At 36.6% G+C, this 18,833-nt stretch overlaps 1 protein-coding gene across 2 annotated transcripts in view; it reads right to left on the bottom strand.

Annotated features, from left to right (window-relative positions):
- The window catches only part of LOC118280000 (uncharacterized), a 61,058-nt gene that overhangs the window by 35,448 nt on the left and 6,777 nt on the right, over positions 1-18,833 (bottom strand). For both annotated transcript variants that reach the window (XM_050702533.1, XM_050702532.1), the window contains exon 2: positions 16,235-16,352. In XM_050702533.1, coding sequence (XP_050558490.1) covers positions 16,235-16,292 — 58 coding nt within the window. In that variant the 5' untranslated portion in view covers positions 16,293-16,352. The remainder of the gene's footprint in view (positions 1-16,234; positions 16,353-18,833) is intronic.

The following is an 18,833-nucleotide window of genomic DNA, read 5'->3' on the forward strand; positions in this document are numbered from 1 at the left end:
TTTACAAGCATTAAACCTTCGGCTTACAGTAGTCTTGTATATACTTTTTAATGCCTTAATGTTTGTAAAGCTTGCCGAGTGACACCAGCGCAGGTACCAGGTGAGAAAGGTAACTAAAAATTAGACTCACTTAACGTAAATTTTTATGTCTGATTTTTATATAGGTTTTGTAGAATATAATTACTTTGAAATCATATTAAAAAAAATCAGACACTTTCCATGGACCAAAACTTTTATCAGACGGCTTAAAGCTCTAAAAAATAGTGCGCCTTACAAAATTGCAATAGCAATATATGGTGCCCCTGTAATGCAAAACAGTAGTACAAATCATCATAGTTTTACCAGATAATTTGCACGAACGTGATTACCATCGTGAATGTTACAAATGTGCTACTGCTTTGCCGAAAAGATATTTCTCTCCAACCTCACACATATTGCTATTACAATTTTGTAAGGCGCACTAATTTTTAGTGCGCCTGATAAAAGTTTTGGTCCATGGAAAATGTCTGTTTTTTTTTAATATGATTTCAGAGTAATATTCTACAAAACATATATAAAAATCAGACATAAAAATTTAAGTTAAGTGAGTCTAATTTTAAGTTACCTTTCTCACCTGGTACCTGCGCTGGTGTCACTCGGCAAGCTTTACAAACATTAAGGCATTAAAAAGTATATACAAGACTACTGTAAGCCGAAGGTTAAATGCTTGTAAAAATAAGATATGTCTGACAGCTCTGGGATCTCGCTCTAAATGTGTAGAAAGGTATACCGTATGGGGAGACCTCTTATGACTTAATTTATACCACATATTTGTTATCAGCTTAGCTGACGAAATAGTAGGTAAGCCAAAAACTGCATTATTTTCTATGATCTACAACATTACGGCTCTTCTGTGCTCAAGGAACATTGAATACTTGATTTATTCAATTATTTTGTTTGTAAATTTTAATGCTAAATTTTTCGGTTGTTGTTGAAATATTATAATATTGAGTTGTATTATGCTTCTGTGGACGAGTACTACTTGTAGTATCATTTAAATCATATGAGTGATCTCCATACTGTATATGGTGGGACCAAGATATACTGGTTTGTATAGCTCGATCAGCCTCATGTACGATGATGATAGTTTATCCAACTGTACTTTTGATTGACAGTAACATGGTAATAAGTTAGTAATTTTGAAAAAAATGGGACAAAACTGTGTGTGATAGCTTTTTCCCGTGGCTTTACTTATGTTCAAAGGGATCTATATTTAACCTACATTTCTTGGTCCGGAGCTGCGGACTACCTAGCGGGTTTACCGGGGCTCCGGTTCGAAAAGCAGGAGTAGGAACGGGATGGTTTTTAGTCAGTAAGAGTCTGACACTCCATCTCGCCTCGCCTAAGGCAGGAGAACTCATTTGATGACTTTCCTTCGTCAAAAAAAGCCTACATTTCTTTTAAAAAGATACTTGTATGTTCCTATATTAAATTATCATTGTCATGTAAGCCACAAGACGTCTATTGGCTCATATAGTCTTTTTTTATGAAACACGCCGGTATACGAGCAGACGTATCACCTGATGGTAAGCAATCGCCGCCGCCCATGGACACTTAAAACACCAGAGGCGTTACAAGTTCGTTGCCAACCTTTTGGGGGTTAGGAATTTGAGGTTTGTTGGAGTGCCGAAGCATGGCTGTCCCACACTTAAACTTCTTCTTTTGTAGGATAAAATACAAAAATAATTATTCAAATCGATTCAGTACTTCCGGAGATTAGCGCGTTAAAACAAACTCTTCAGCTTTATACATAATATTAGTAGTACAGATTAAAAAGTTTTTAAAAATCCTCTTTTAAGGCGAAATCCTCTAAAAATAACTTCGTGTTCACATACAAGTACTAAAATGTGGTCTCGTCTACATTTCTAAGAATTTTCTGATGACCGCACCACAAGATATCCCAAAACTAACACATTTGTAAGCCATTTTGAACCTTATACTAAAACGATAAGGTTGAAAATCATATCAAGAAATTTTCATGCTTTGGTGTACTTTTATATGCTGTTGCGCTGTACATTGTTTTCAAGTATAATTAAGGTTGTTGGAACAGCGAAGTATTTGCAAAATATTCCCTAATGACGCTACCACGCATGCGTAGAGGAACAAAATAAAAAACGAAGAAAAAAAAGGAGTTTTTAGTTGTTTTTCTCTCTTTAGTCTCTGGTTTAAAGATGGCGTTTCGCGCGCTTTTGTCTGTCATTTTAGTTTTTTTAGTTATGGTGTTAATTAAAATAAATCAGAGCTTTTTAAGTTTATTTTTATAGTTATAGTGAAAAGAAGTCTAGAAAAAGAACTACAACGGAGTATTTTTATACACTTATTTTACACTTTGACACAAACTTCGTATAACTAATGTAACAAATAAATTTTGAATTGAAATTGGTTATTAAAGCTAATAGCCAGGCCAGTTCAGGTTTATCAAAGAGCTAAGTATTTTTTGAGGTTGTAAAATCATCCAATGACTTCTCCCGCTTTGGGCGAGACAAGAAGGAGTGTCAGACTCTTACTGAATAAAAACCACCCCGTTCCTACTCCTGCTTTTCGAGCTGGAGCCTCGGTAAACCGCTAGGCAGTCCGCAGCTCCGCTACTACCAGCTCTTACCATACCCACGTGAAGAGTAGCGATGGTATTGTCACTGCATTCTACTACTACTCTCTCTCTCTCTCTCTGCTGTCACCACACAGTTAAACAGTTATAAAGTTTATTTATAATCTGTGGCTATCTCATTTAAAATGTTAATGTCATAGAGTTTCAAATCATACTTTTTAATTGGTCGTGACTTGTAATAATTCGATGTCAATAGAGGTCTTGGAAATATACGGAATGTAATATTAACCAACGTACCAACGGCAGGTACCAATGTGACTTATAATTTCTAATTATTAGTTTGAAATCGTTAACTCGCATTGAGCAAGCGTGGTAATTAATCAAACCTTCTCTGTGTGAGAGGAGGCCTACTAGATAAACGCACTATCTAACAGAAAAAAAAATTATTCAAATCGTACCAGTAGTCCTGGAGATCAGTGCGTTCAAACAAACAAACTCTTCAGCTCATGTTCTCAAATGGAATTAACTGGCCCGGGGTACGAAATTACTTCACTATTGTAATCTCCAAACAACACTACCTCCCATTAAAGCCGCGGCAGATATATTTAGAACACTTTGTATTAGTATATAGATACTTTTTTTATGGAATAGGTGGAGAACGAGCAAACGAGGCCTGATGGTAAGCGATCAGCGCCGCCCATGGACACCCGCAACACCAGAGGAGTCACAGGTGCATTGCCGGCCTTTAAAAAGGAGTATACTCTTTTCTTGAAGGTTTGAAGGTCGTATCGATTCGGAAATACCGCCGACGACAGCTCATTCCACAGTTTTGCTGTGCGAGGCAGAAACAATTGCACAGTTGTGGCCTGCCAACCATCTATATGATAGTATAGATATAGATTAAATATCATCCACTACACAAGCAAAGCCCTGAACATAACTCAGTATCTACAAAAGAAAAAACAAAAAAAGAAAGAATAACTTTGTAAGCTCCCTTCTAAGATATAAATAAAACGAATTAAAGCATTCTCTAGCCTAATTAATTTCTTAGTCTCGTCGTTTTGTTAGCAATTAGTTCACCGACACACGTTACGACTAGTCGCTGCGATTTTAATTGTAACAATGTCGCTTGTTGTGTCTGTGTGCGCTGCGTTTAATTTAATGGACGCTAAGAGATGTAGTGAATAAAAGTCACTTTGAAATGGCCTTAAATTTTTATAATAGGGTAGATGACGAATTTTTATTTTAATGTCCGTCTTGTAGATTATTTTAAAATATTAGACTCGTATTTTTTATTTATTTTACATTTGATGGGGACTACATAACTGCGCTTTCTGATAAAACTGAATTTCTTATTTCTTTGTTTCTTTAAAATTAACGTTGTCCCACACTAGTATTTCTTTCTGTGTGGTGGTTTCATTTAATTGGCACAGCGACCAAGAATGGGTTAAGTAAATTCAGTAGCATTAGCATATAAATTATTGATTTTTTTTTTATATAAATTGTTCTAGTTGCTTGCACATTCGTTATTCGAATCATTTGGGGCTAGTAGAATACCAGCGCAATGCCATATCTTGCACTTGCTAAACTGGTCCCAATTCACTATAGATTTGGGGCATACGTATAAAATCCATACAATACATAATTTCCTTATATTTATTTAAAATACTCAAAAAATATTTTTATAAAGAAACAAAAAACCATTTAAAAATATAAAATAGGAGCCGACCAATAGCGGCAATTATCAAATCTTTTCGACTATAAACTATACCTTATGTCATTTGTATTTCTTCTTTAATGTGTGAAATAAATGATTTTTCTTTCTTCTTCTTTTTTCTGTGTTAAAAATATATACCCACGGTAAGAGGTGGTGTATAATATTATTCTGTTATCATAGTGTAAAACGAATCTTTACATTGAACAAAGAAACTTAATTCAAACAATATGCAAACATTCAACCGATGACGTAAATAAGTGGGTAGGTAGGAAGGTCCCACGTGGGCGGCAATAGTCACAATTCCATTTCATAACAAGCTAAATACATCCTTAAATGTTGGTGCGTTAAGGTGCATTTTCACTTTGTTCTGAATTGTGAGACTTATTACCTTTTTGTGCAAAGGCTGTGGTTTTTATGGAAGGTTGTTCTGAGTTGGTGATTCAGAATTCAGAGTCGAGTTGAGTTCGTATGGAAAGTGTTTCAAAGAAAAGATTATTAAAATACTTAATATTATAATTTCTTTTGTGGACATTTCTCAAAGATATTCAATTAAAAGGCAGTCACTTTTACCTAATTTATAAATTGAACCTGAGACCGCTTTACCGAGAGCCCGGTTTGACAGAATCTCTACATTTGGCAAGGCACATTTTTAAGGAGACAAAGTCATCCAATTACTTCTCTCGCTTTAGGTGAGGCGAGAGAGAGCGCTTACTGACTAAAAACCACCCCGTTTCTACTCTTGCTTTGATCCGGAATCCCGGTAACCTGTTACGTTGTCAGTAGCTCCGGATCGATCAGCCTTACTGGGCCCCATGTGAATTCGTCTGGCTCTTTGAAGCGCAGGAGGAACTGGACGCGCCGTACGTGGTGCCGGTCCACAGACCCGCACTTACGGTGGTCGGATCGCCACGCGATCGCCAACGCCCGAAGTGTCTCCTGCGGCGGCTAGGGTGTGGTATAGCTTGGGATCGCAATTCAGTTACTGAAAGTTTTAATGATAAAGTTACCCATTTTCCAGTGAATAATTGCTGATTTAGGACCTATTAGGGTCCTAAAAATAATATAAGTATATATTTTTTAAACCACGCCTCGCACACACTCGCGACTGTACTGTCGCAACGGTACGCCTAACCTACATAGCGTCCGTTCGAGTCTCTATATGGTTAGTCTGACAGTGTGTAACCAACCTTATTTGGCATCGTTGACCAATACGAAAGCTTTATTCAAATTACTTTGGAACCGGGACGAATGTTGCCGAAAATTGGAAATAGGAGTGCTCCTTATAACAGTGGTTTAAGTGTGGGAGAGCCATGCTTCGGCACGAATGGGCCGGCTCGACCGGAGTGATACAAGAAATCCGACGTGATTTCTCCAGGGCCGAGCAGAAATCCGACGTGAAACAACGCTTGCGTTGTGTGATTGAGGTTACCGGAGGTCCAATTATCTCTCTTCCTAATCTTCCCGAATTCCTCAACAACCCTTATATTCCTAACCCCCAAAAGGCCGGCAACGCACTTGTAACGCCTCTGGTGTTTCGGGATGTTTGATCCTTGATGGGTTAGGCAGAGCTCATTACGGCACGTAATGCCGCTATACAATATACACCCACTTTTCACCATTTGTGTTATAAGTCCCATGTAATAGGAGGTGAGCCTATTACCATATACTGGGCATAATTCAAAACTCTGTGCTACTACCGAGAATATTTCAAAAATCCAAAAAAAGCACAGTTATACTTTGCCCTTTGCCCGACTCGAAAATTGAACACGAGACCCCTTGTCCGGCAGTCGCACTTACGACCAATAAATTGACCAACGAGGTAGCCTTATTAATTTATACAATATTAACATGTTAAGTTACAGTGCATTGCAAGGTTCAAATATATTTGACCCCAGTGGGCGGACCACCCGAAGTTGTGGAAAAAAAACCCTTTGTCTGAATTTACTAGAGCGTGGCAAACGTATCGTTCAAATTACAGGCTTTTTGTGCCGGAATTAAGCGGATTGAGATTATAGTGGACAGTGGACGAGTAAGGGACAAAAACGGGACCAAAATAGGACAAAAAACTGGTCAAGCTTGAGTCGAGTTAAGGAGCTATTTACAATGGTATTTCCTCCCTGTATCGCTGTTTCCCGATTCGTACAATATAGGGATTTTCAAGGCTTTTTTTAAGGTAAACGGGTAGACGGATGACGTGATGGTAAGCAATCGCCGCCGCCCATGGACACTTGAAACACCAGAGGCGTAATAAGTGCGTTGCCGACCTTGTGGGGGTTAGGTATTTAAGGGTTGTTGAGGAACCCGGGAATTGGAAAGATTGGGAAGGGGGCAATTGGGCCTCCGGTAACCTCACTTACACAACGTAAGCGTTGTTTCACGTCGGTTTTCTGTGAGGCCGTGGTATCACTCCGGTTTAGCCGGCCCATTCGTGCCGAAGCATGGCTCTCCCACACTTAATATAGGGATTTTCAAGGCAAGAGTGAACAGGCATTATTTGAGCTTGCGTGCACCACCTTATATCTCATCGTTGCTTCCCATCAGGCAAGATTGAGGTCAAACGCACTAAAATTTTCGTTAAAAAAACAAAAAAACATTATACATAATACCTAATGTTATTTCCATTATGTTGTCAACAGTGCATGTTGTGACACCTTAAAATGTTGTACATTTAAATTTATTATTATGTAAGTGTTAAGATATAATAAGTCCTAATGTAACAACTACTGGTTATCCTAATAAAATAAATGAATATACAGGGCACAGAGTGTCCCTAAAGTTGACGTCAGAGAGTGGCACGAAGTCGGTTTGGTTAAAAAAAAGAATTGCCTTTTAGACACGGAACCCTAAAAAGGTTGAATGATGTAAGTCGGAAGAAGGAAATGAGACAATTTTCGGTCTTGTGTAGTTTTCTTGTGGAGTGCCTGCGCCGTGTTATCTTTCGAGGAGGGGGGGGGGGAGATAAACGGTTTTGGATTAAATTTCGAGGCAGACAAAGCGTCCTAGGTTAGATAATAATTTCCTATAGTAGGGTAGACTTTATTCTAGTAGATATGTCACTATTGACGTGATTTTAATACCTAATAGTGGGGATAGATTACGCATTCCTTTGTCAAAATTAAACTAATAAAGCTTGTTAATATCTGCAATAATAAAATTAATGGACCATGCTCCCGCTACTGGTCGGCTCCTATTTTTATATTTTTAAATATGATTTTATCTTGTATTTTGTAAGTAGTAGTTAAAAATATAATTTTAGAGGATTTTAAATAAATGTATGTAAATCAATGTTATACTGCAACAATTTTAATAACAGACTAAAGCCCCAGATATACATACATTATATTGAAATAAAAACCAATTACTAAAGAGTATGAGCTTATTATGGGAACAGAAAACCCAATGTAATCAACACCATAGTCGACTTTTCTATTCACTCATTCGACTATCATTTTGATGCCATTTGATCAGTCGGGCAGGACAGTCTAAGGGTGCTTTTCCATCAGAGATGTGCTATGTAGCTAGGCTACGAAGATGTAATAGCTAAGCTGTGAAGCTAAGTGACCGTTTTCACTGATACTAAGCTATGTAGCTGTAGCTCGAGTATGCGATGTATCGATAGTAGAGAAGCCATCCATAGCAAACATAAAAAACATATCTTAATTTAACCCGTTTCCACCAGTGCTAAGCTATGTGTACCAATGAATATGATTGGTGGAAGCCAAACGCATCCACAGTAACGTAGCATAGCACTTCTCTGGTGGAAAAGCACACTAAAACACTGGTTAAATACACATTACTTAGTTTAATTTGCTTAATTATGTGTTTGTTCAACCACCCAGGAAGATCCCACGTTGTAAGAATAACTTACTAAGCATTCTCTGATTGTTAATCATGAATCAAGGGTCTTTTGAGAATTGTTAATCACTACATTGTATAAAACAAAGTCGCTTTCTCTGTCCCTATGTCCCTTTGTATGCTTAAATCTTTGAAACTACGCAACGGATTTTGATGCGGTTTTTTGCCAAAAGGAAGGTTATAAGTATAATACATACATAATATATCACCATTGCACCCATGCGAAGCTGGGGCGGGTCGCTAGTTAAAATATAATTATTATTTTTAAAATATTACGGTAACTTTGTTATGTTATTTCTTAGTATTAATATTATTTATTTATTTATTTATTGCATTGCATAACTCTCCCCTATTACAAGGGACTTATAACACAAATGGTGAAAAGTGGATTTACAATTTTTCATACACAACAACAATTTGTGGATCACATAAAGAGTTGCTCTGTCCGGGAATCGAATCCGCTACTATTCAAACTCTAACCTAGCTCACAAAGAGACATAGAATGCAGGTCATACCTACTTATTCTAGGTATAGCCTGTAATCTAGATTATAGTACCAATTCTAACGAATTTTGAATCAAAATGCAGACCGTACAACACAGTGTGCCGTTTAGAATAATGATGTGGAAAAAAATCGCATTAGTTGAATAGTTAGTTTTGTATGGTGTTCAAATTGTTTTAAAATTCACATCGCGTTTTATTAAGTTCTTATGTGATAGAATGCTATAAGGTTACGCGGTTTTTGAGATGGTTAAAATGAATATTCTAACTATATACCATCTTGAGAATCAAACCTCTTATCAGATATAGTTACACCAATTTTGATAAGTTAATTATTATGGTAACTGTTTGACGAGAAACTCTACTAGTTTCAAGTCAAATTAGAGCCATGCATGACGATATTTTTTAAGGTAAGAACATCATACAACGATTTGAGAGACCAGAGTGAAACGAGAGGGAGTGTCAGACTCTCACTGACTAAAATCCACTCCGTTCCACTCCTGGTTTTCGAGCCGGAGCCCCGGTAACCCGGCTCCGGGTTAATGTCTAGCTAGTCAATAGTCAACTCTTATGGAGATATGACAAATGTATTCTATTCTGCTGTCACCATGACAATAGGTGAATTAATTCTTCATTCCTATAATTAATTCGTTTCCTAGGTCAAAATTGTTTTTTTTGACATTTCATATTCCAAAATATTCTTACTTTCATTAATTAATTTGAGATTATATTAAAAAAATCTAGCTTTGGGAAATAACTTTTGCATCAAATATTTGATGCCAAAATTTGATGACTTCATAAGTAGCAATTTTCTACAAAAAATATAAAAATGTATAGTTTATCACATTTCGATAAAAATATTGAATTTGACTAGTTGGAAACTATCGCATAGAAAAATAATAATCACTACCCAATTAAAATATAACCAAAAAGACCACAATAAAATGCACATGACATCACCATCCTTTTCGCACACTGGTTAACACGAAATCAACCAATTCACCTATCGTTTAGCACTGTGTGCAAAACCTGTTAGGTAGCTGGACAAAAAACCTCGCCAATGTTTGATTTATAGTGCAATAACCTTGAAATTGAAAAAGTTAGGTACTTAACAGTCTGTTGATCTATTCTTCGGTTCACCGTTATAATTAATAGGTTTTGTACCACGCGTTGGTGTTACAGGATTATGACCCTTATTGTGTGTGGGATAACGGCGTTATTTGTTTTTTAGTGTTGATTTTTTATTGGTGTTAAGTTTGTAATGTGTGAGTTATACAAAGATTGATGTAGACATGTACAACTTTTATTATACTAAAGGGGTAGGCAGAGGTACATAGTAATAATTATAGTAAAACTTCGTTTGAGTACTACCGGGAATAGGGTAGATGACTAATTTTATTCTAAAAACATTAAATACTTTTTTTATAGAAACAAATATTTTCGAAGATATATCGCTTTAAAATATCGCGTGACGATACCTCTAGGTAATTTTTATACGTAGAAATGACGTATTTGTTCCCACTTCTAAATTAATAGGTATAGGTTTGTTGGACATCACTTTAGTGTTAAGTTATACCTTGTACCTTTAATTAAATAAATAAATAATATTTATAACTAAGTTTGCTTAATAAGCCTCTTAATACTTTCTGTATACTAGATTAAGATAAGTTATAACCACAATCAAAGTAACATAATCGAAAGCCAGCGTAAGTGTTAAAATACGATAAACAAAACGCTTTAGTCTACCTATAGAGGGTTGAAAGGAAAAAAGAATGAGACAGTTTAATTTTAAGTTCATCGGTTCGACGATTATAAAATGTATTTACATCGCATGTATTCGGAAAACATGATTGTTGCAGATATTTATGCGTTAATGTTAAATTTACAATTAAATTGGTATACATAGATAAAAAAGGGGATAAAATAAACTGCACGGTTGGTGCGGTGGCTGGGCAAACGGCTGCTGCGCATGGTGTATTGGGTTCGATTTCCGCACGAAAGAACTCTTTTGTGATCCACAAATTGTGAGTTTGTAAACTCACCCACGACACAGGAGAAAATGCTAAAGTAGATCAACATTAAATAAGTAAGTAATGTGTAAACTCTATTACATAGATCATGAGATCTTAAGTCCAGCAGAGGATTGTCGATCAGGAGTTCTTAATTATGATCACGGATATGACCAAGTCAATTACGTCAATCATTATAAGTCACACTAAAATGGACACAAAACGAAACGAAATGGGAATTTTACAAGACATCTGTGATGATATTTTGTTCAATCCGAAAATATATATTGTATTATCTACTCCGAGATTTTAAATGAATAATATGCAATATGATTTTGATTAAAATGCATAACAGGCGTGAGGTGATGTATGTATGTAATATGCATAATTAATTGTAATTTGTACGGTAAGCTGCTGCTAGTTATGTTACATGTTTTGAGTTACATAATTGATATTTTAAATCTTGAAATTTATCTTTTAACTATAACCTAAATTTTTAACCAATTTTGAATCTTAGTCGTAAGTTATATGTGGATCTTTTATTTGATTCTACAAAAAATCACTCAATACTTTTTTAACTAGTGTGTGTAGTGGATTTATTTTGACACATTCTACAAAATATACCAAGTAGAAACAAGTTATTTTTTGCATTTTGTACCAATTGAGATATTTTCGAAAAACCGGGAAAGCCCAATAATACCTTGCCCGACCCGAGAATGACACCCGAGACCCCTTGTCAGTCACAGTCACTTGCGACCACATGACCAAAGATACAGTCCACAATTATTATTGTACATAAACAAAAAAGCCTTCGCGCTCCCTTTGACAACCGAAAACCGACAAAAAGTCAAACTCATAATTAACTCAACTTTATTAAAATATATAATTACACCCCAATCAAGAAGTAAGTTATGACAGCAACAGAAATGGCTCCCCCGCTGTAACAAAGCTCAAAAACTTCCTTAATTAAGTGAAATTTGCAAAATTTAAAAACTTTTTGTGTAACCAAAGTTTTGTTTTTACCCCACTGTGCACAGTTATAAAGGTGTATTGTGCAACATTGTGACTCTGGCTTCCGTGTTTTCTTTAAGAATTGTGCGATTCTGTGATAAATATATTTTACTACTAGATATTATTCGTGGGTGTGTTTGTTTGTCTATTTATGTACACAACATACAGTATAAAACAAAGGTACATAGGCACTGCATATCATTTACTAGCTACTTTCGCGCGGTTTCACCCGCTCTGCTCAGCTCTATTGGTCATAGCGTGATGTTTTATAGCCTATAGCTCGATAAAAGCACTATCCTACACAAAAATAATTATTCAATTTGAATCAGTAGTTCCTGAGATTAACGCGTTCAAACAAACAAACAAACAAACAAACTCTTCAGCTTTATAATATTAGTATCTAAATGGGATTTCTTCCAGCAGCCCTGCGATAGGATAAATAGATAATACATTATATTATTTCTTTTCACTTCTACGACAAAACGGAGCGATTTGAGGGGAAAATCATCAAATGATTTCTCTCGCGTCGGTTGAGGCGACTGACTAAAAACCACCCCGTTCCTACTCCTGCTTTTCGAGACAGAGCCACGGCAACCCATTAGATTTTCCACGGATTCGTATAAGTAAGTATTTACTTAGGAGGTTAAAAAATGTAATAGGCTATTTGTTTATCTTTGACCGGTAAAGTGGCAGGTAACATCACGCTTTTATCTTTTGGTTTCTTGTACCGTTCGCTTTGGTTTTTTGTACCGTTCTATTCAATTAAATAATAAATAAAAATAGACAGAGTTGTTCATTTTAATTCCTAAATATAAACTACTTAAATCAAATACCTATTATTATGTATATTACAAATTCAAAACGAAAACTACACGCAATTTATATCAAATCTCACTATTTATAACGTACCAACTTTTTATTTATCTTTCCAAAAAAAAAACTACGCGTGACATTTTTTTATCCAAAGCTCGCTGGCATTTAACCCACGGTGCGCAGTGGAGCGGGCGTGACATTATAATGAATATATATTTTTTCTACGCCCACACGCATTCGGCCCACTGTGCAACAGTAATCTGTTATAAAGGATTGATTATGTTTTTTTTCTATTTAAGTTGGAGTTTAGTGACTTATAATGAGGTCTTAGTAGCGTGAATGATGTTGATGAATGAATATGTTTTTATTTCTTTTTATACTTAATAGGATGACGTTTAGCCACCATCTTGCTTGGTGGTAAGCAATGATGTGTCGACGTGGAGAGTTAACTATAGCACTTAGGACGCTAAATGACCTGTTAACAAAAAGACTGTCTTTGGTCGTGGACGAGTTCCTAGAGATTAGCGGGTTTACCAAAGTTTCGAAGACAGGAGTAAACAAGTGGTTTTATTTAGTATAGATAGGAAGAGTCTGATACTTCCTCTCGAGGTTTTTTGGATGATTTCCGGCCTCAAAAAAAAGTCAAATATGACTGCGAACTTTCATTCATAATTTAGTAAAGTTTAAAGCTGAACTTAGGCGTTTACCGTTACTCCCTTTAACTAAAAATATGTAGGAGAAAAGTTCTACTACGTTTGAGTCACAATAAACCTCCACTCTGTTATTTAAACTAGTAAGAGCTTTTCTCCTTTGTACGTAGAGTAAACCGTGCTTTTGAGTTAGTTTAGTATGTCTCACGATAGTTATTATAGAGGTATAAGACGGGTCATCAATCCCATTAAAAGCTACAACATTAAAACACCCACATGCAAAGAGCGCAGATAATTAAAAAAATCAATACGCTTTTTTTGCAATCGCATCAGATAGCGGTACTTTTTGGATGTTACTCATTCGGCCCGGCCATTCCCGGCTCCTTTTATAGTCTGTGGTAATGAGAACAGGTTGTATACTGATGAGAAATATACGTTTTATGAGAACATTATATTATGTATAATGTATTATGACTGCCTCGTTGGTCGAGTGGTCGCAAGTGCGACTGCTGGGCAAGGGTTCTTGGGTTTTCGGGTCGGGTAAAGTATTGCTGTGCTTTTTGTTAATTGTGAGAAATTCTCAGTAGTAGCACGGAGTCTGGAATTGTGTCCAGTATATGGCAATAGGCTCACCCCCTCATACATGGGACTTATAACACAAATGGTGAAAAGTGGATGTACATTATACAGTGGCATTACGTGCCGTAATGTGCACCTCTGCCTACACATAGCTTGCTTACTGCTTACTGTTAGGCAAAGGCCTCTTTTTACGCAGCTTCTCTGTATGAGAAGAGGCCGGTGTGCCCCACGAACGCATTTTCTCCTGTGTCGCGGATGCGTTTACAAACATACAAGTTCACATACACATGACACCCAGACCCGAAACAACAATTTGTGGATCACACAAAGAGTTGCTCCGTGCGGGGATCGAACCCGCTACACGTTGCACGGCAGCCAGTTTCCCAGCCACCGCGTCAACCACATAAATGTACCACCTACATGTCACCAGTTTTATGCTTTATTTATTACTAGCTACTTCCGCGCGGTTTCACCCGCTCTGCCTGGCTCCTATTGGTCATTGCGTGATGTTTTATAGCCTATAACCTTCCTCGATAAATGTACTTATTCAACACAAAAAGAATTATTCAAATCGGAATTGCACAATTTAATTCCGCCTAGCCCGTTCCATCATCGGACAACCAGACGTACGGCAACGCGTCATCGTTACATGGTGGATATCCCATCTATACGCACAAAACGTTTTGGGAGTACATTCATTATACGTACAGCTAAGGAATGGAATTCCCTGCCGGAGTCTGTGTTTCCCGAGAGCTACAACCCTGGAATATTTAAATCAAGAGTGAATAGGTTACTTCTAGGTAAGCGCGCTCCATCGTCGACCGCATCGTCGCTTCCCATCAGGTGAGATAGTGGTCAAGCGTGAACCTATAGTTAATATAAAAAAAAAAAAAAAAAAAAAAAGATCGGACCCGGAGATTAGCGCGTTCAAACAAACAAACAATCAAACAAACTCTTCAGCTTTATAATATAAGTATAGATTTACACAAAAGAACAATACAATAAAAATAACAAATAGCAACCAAAAAACCACTAAGGTTTAGAACCATGCTAGGGAATCATGTTATTATCAGTTATGTTATTAGTTCCATGTAATAGGGGGCGGTTTACAAGTAGGGCGTGTTTGTGATGTTGTTAATTAGGAGATATGTCGTTATTAAGGTAACCCTTAGGGGTTACAATAACAATGCCCTTAGGGCCATAGGATAAATAGATGTTGGGAAAATGTCATATCGTAGGTTGACAAAAAGCTTGTTTTTGATTAGTTTTTGCCTATTTCTTTGCTCGTGAAAAGAGAGACTATCGAGAAAAAAAATCGTGAATAAATGTTTATCTTATAATTCCCCATTAGATTTTCCCAATTTATTCAAATATTAGGTACGATTATTTGCAAAAACAAACATACAAAACCGCCATAATATCGCTTGAGCCCTAATTTCAATAGATTTTCATTCCCTATTACCATTCTAGCCGTACGTCACGTAACGTCTTCTCCTGCCTTATTTAAGGCGAGAGGGAGTTTTTTTTTCTTTTTTTTTTGAGGAGGAAATATCATCCAATGACTTAACCCGCCTTGGGTGAGGCGAGAGATAGTGTCAAACTCTTACTGACTAAAAACCATCCCGTTCCAACTCCTGCTTTTCGAGCCGGAGCCCCAGTAACCCGCTAGGTCGTTCGCAGAATTGCATTACTACCCACCCATCCATAAAACGACCGTGATAACATTTACTTACCATCAGTAAGCCAGTATGTCATTCGTGATGTATACAACCTAAAAACTCGAAAGCATGAAATTGAATTGTTTAAAAACTATACGGTAACATACTATATACAGTTAAATTTATGTTTTATGTGAATTAACGTGTGAAGCCATTAATTTAATTTAATGATTGCTCATCAGCGTACGAAGTTTTAGGTTAGGCGAGTCTGTTATTAAATGGACTCGCCAAGCAATGTAATCTTAGTAGGTAATATTCTACTAATTACCTAATTCTACCTAAATGTGTTTGTGTGTTTGTTACTCAATCATGTCAAAACGGCTGAAAGGTTCGTAATGAGATATGGAACAGGGGTAGATTATGGTCTGGAATATCTAGTGTCTAGGTATACCTAGGCTACTTTTTTCATCCGGCCGTCTACCAAATAAATTATAAAACACCATAATCAGGCTCACGCCATGCAAATTTAAATGTAAATTAGGTATAAACAAATAACGGTATACAGTATCTGCAACTATAACAAGAAAACAAGAATATAATAATCCATACAATTTCAAGAAATGTCAAACTTACCTACAATAGTAACATTCATTATTCAGTTATTAATTTTAATACTAAACGAAAAAATATATAATATGTCAAAAGAGCAGAAATAGTGACTAGACAAAAAATCCTACAATATATCATCATTACTTAAAACTTTCCAGATTCAGAACTTAAAACCTTCCAGAGAGATACTAGTGATATTGCTTTGCAATATTACTAGTATCTAATAAGATAAATACATAAACTTACCTTTAGCGAACGCAGCGTGCACAAAACACAGACACAATAAAAACTTTAAAGCGGCCATCTTGAATATTTTGACAGTTGATTCTTTATGTCACACAACACACTGGAACACTTTGATTACCTGGAAAATAAAGATAAATTGGTCAATATATCGTAAATACTAATCTATAAAATAAAAATAAGTCGGGTTTTCCTTCCTGACGCTATAAGTCCAGAACGCACGAACCGATTTCCACGGTTTTGCATTCGTTGGAAAGGTCTCGAGCTGCGTTAGGTTTATAGCAAATAAAAAAATCCAAATTCTGCCACAAGTCATTATTGTATGCGGACGAAGTCGCGGGTAACTACTAGTCATAACTATAAATTGTAAGTATTTTTTATGGTATAAGCCGGTAAACGAGCAGACGGATCACCAGATGGTAAGCAATCAGTGCCGCCCATGGAGACCAGAGTCGCAAGTGCGTTGCTGGCCTTTTGGGGGTTAGGAATTTAAGGGTTGTTGGGGAATCGGGGATTATTTGTTAACCGCTAACCTCAATAACTCAACGAAACACAACGCTAGCGTTGTTTTACGTCGGTTTTCTGTGAGGCCGTGGTATCACTCCGGTCGAGCCGGCCCAGCAATGCCGAAGTATAGTTTTCCCACAGTTAAACTTAACCTAACCTAACCCTAGACTCATTTCTAGACAGTACGCTTACGATCACTCGACCAGTGAGCCAACGAGGCAATCTTACCTAGGGGAAGTCAGCTCAAAGCGGCCACCTTAACTTTGAGTTTAAAAAAAAGCCATTAAACGAAAGATTTTTAAAGAGAATTTTATACTAGCTAGTCGAGAATTTATCGAATTTTTGTAATGGCCAATTGAAATTTGCGTAAGTTGAATAATAATCATATGATTTGCAGATTACGAAAACTTGTCATAAAACCGCTTTGCCCGAGTGGTCGCCCAAAGCGGCCACGGGGGTAAGGGCAACGTGGCCACCCCAAAAGTTTTCAAGCAATAAATTGTTTTTTGTTGGTAAATACCGTTATTGACAAAATAAAAATGCAAAATCAACACATATAATTCACATAAAAAAAAATCAACAACATTTTACCTATTTTAATCACAGTCAGTCATAAAAGTAATTTATAAAAATCGATATTCTTGGGATTTGTTGAAGCCTCGAGCTCTGGCTATGGATGTGGGTTCTGGTTGTCGCAAGGTCAAATTAGGATGACGCATGATGAAGCCTTTATAAAAATCGTGTCCAGCCGTTTCATTTTTAAAAGGATGTGGAATATGGTTTGATTCAGCATATTGAAACACAAGCTGCAAAAAATCTTCCTTTGTGAGGCCAAAAAAGAGGTTGTCCATATGAAACAAGTACTCTAAGACGCCTTCTTCCTGATGTGGTGTAAACAAAATAAATAAGAATTATATCTATGCAGCGACAATATGAAAGTAAGGGCAAAGCGGTCAGTTGACCGCTTTGCCCGAGCCGCTTTGCCTTTTTCAACCATTTTATTAAAAAAAATATTTTCACTCACATTATTTACTATATTTCGAAGCAAATACCACACAAATAAGGCAAAATAGATAAGTAACGTTAAACGTGCAATAAAAGCATTTTAATATAAATAGTTTTGACCAAAACAGGTTGAACTTACCTCGTATTATTTTAACAAAACGCACAAAAAAATATTTGTCGTTACTAGAACCATGCGTTTGTTCTCATCGCTTTAAATGATTGACTGGCGCGGGGCGAGAGGTTTGGTTATACGTACAGAACGGCAATGTTGCGCTATCATTTCAAATAACCGAAAAATTAAGAGTGGCCGCTTTGCCTCCTATGGCCGCTTTGAGCTGACTTCCCCTACGTATTAATTCACTACACATAGGTAATTAGATACTTACTATTGTCCGTCTGTCCGTCAGTACAGTTTAAATGATACCGTAAATCGTTCTTCAAACGCATCGCTGGCACCCACCAGAGCGTGGCGGGTTCGATTCCCGGGCAGTGATTGATAATTAAACTAACTATTACCTTTGTTAATTTATTAGTTTGTTACATGTTTGTGGTCGGGTCATTTAACTTTAACCGACTTCAAAAAAATAGGAGGTTCTCAGTTTGACCTGTATGTATGTTTGTCGACGATTATCTCGTGATTAGCTGAAGCGATTTCGATGTGGCTTTCAGGAAAGTGTTTGTTACATTTCGGAGCACGACTTTATTGAGAAGTGTTAAAAAAGGAGCTTGAAGTCTTTTTAAACGTATTTAATTGAAAATTATTTTTAATTAAGACTGCCTCGTTGGTCGAGTGGTCGCAAGTGCGACTGTCGGGTAAGGGGTCTCGGGTTTCCGATTCCCGACTCGCGATAGTACTGCTGGCTTTACCCGGGTTTTTTTCGAGTTTTCGAAAAAAATCTCAGTAGTAGCACGGAGTCTAGAATTGTGCCCAGTATATGGCAATAGGCTAGGAATAGGGATAGATTATAGTCCGAAATAACACAGGTGTTTATTTTATAGACTTTTTATCTAATTTTAAAATATAAAAATATATTATTGAAGGGGTATTTTATACAGATTTTTAAACTGACATGGTCACTAACACTAATAT

The sequence above is a fragment of the Spodoptera frugiperda genome, chromosome 22, assembly GCF_023101765.2.
Source record: "Spodoptera frugiperda isolate SF20-4 chromosome 22, AGI-APGP_CSIRO_Sfru_2.0, whole genome shotgun sequence".
Lineage (NCBI taxonomy): Eukaryota > Metazoa > Arthropoda > Insecta > Lepidoptera > Noctuidae > Spodoptera > Spodoptera frugiperda.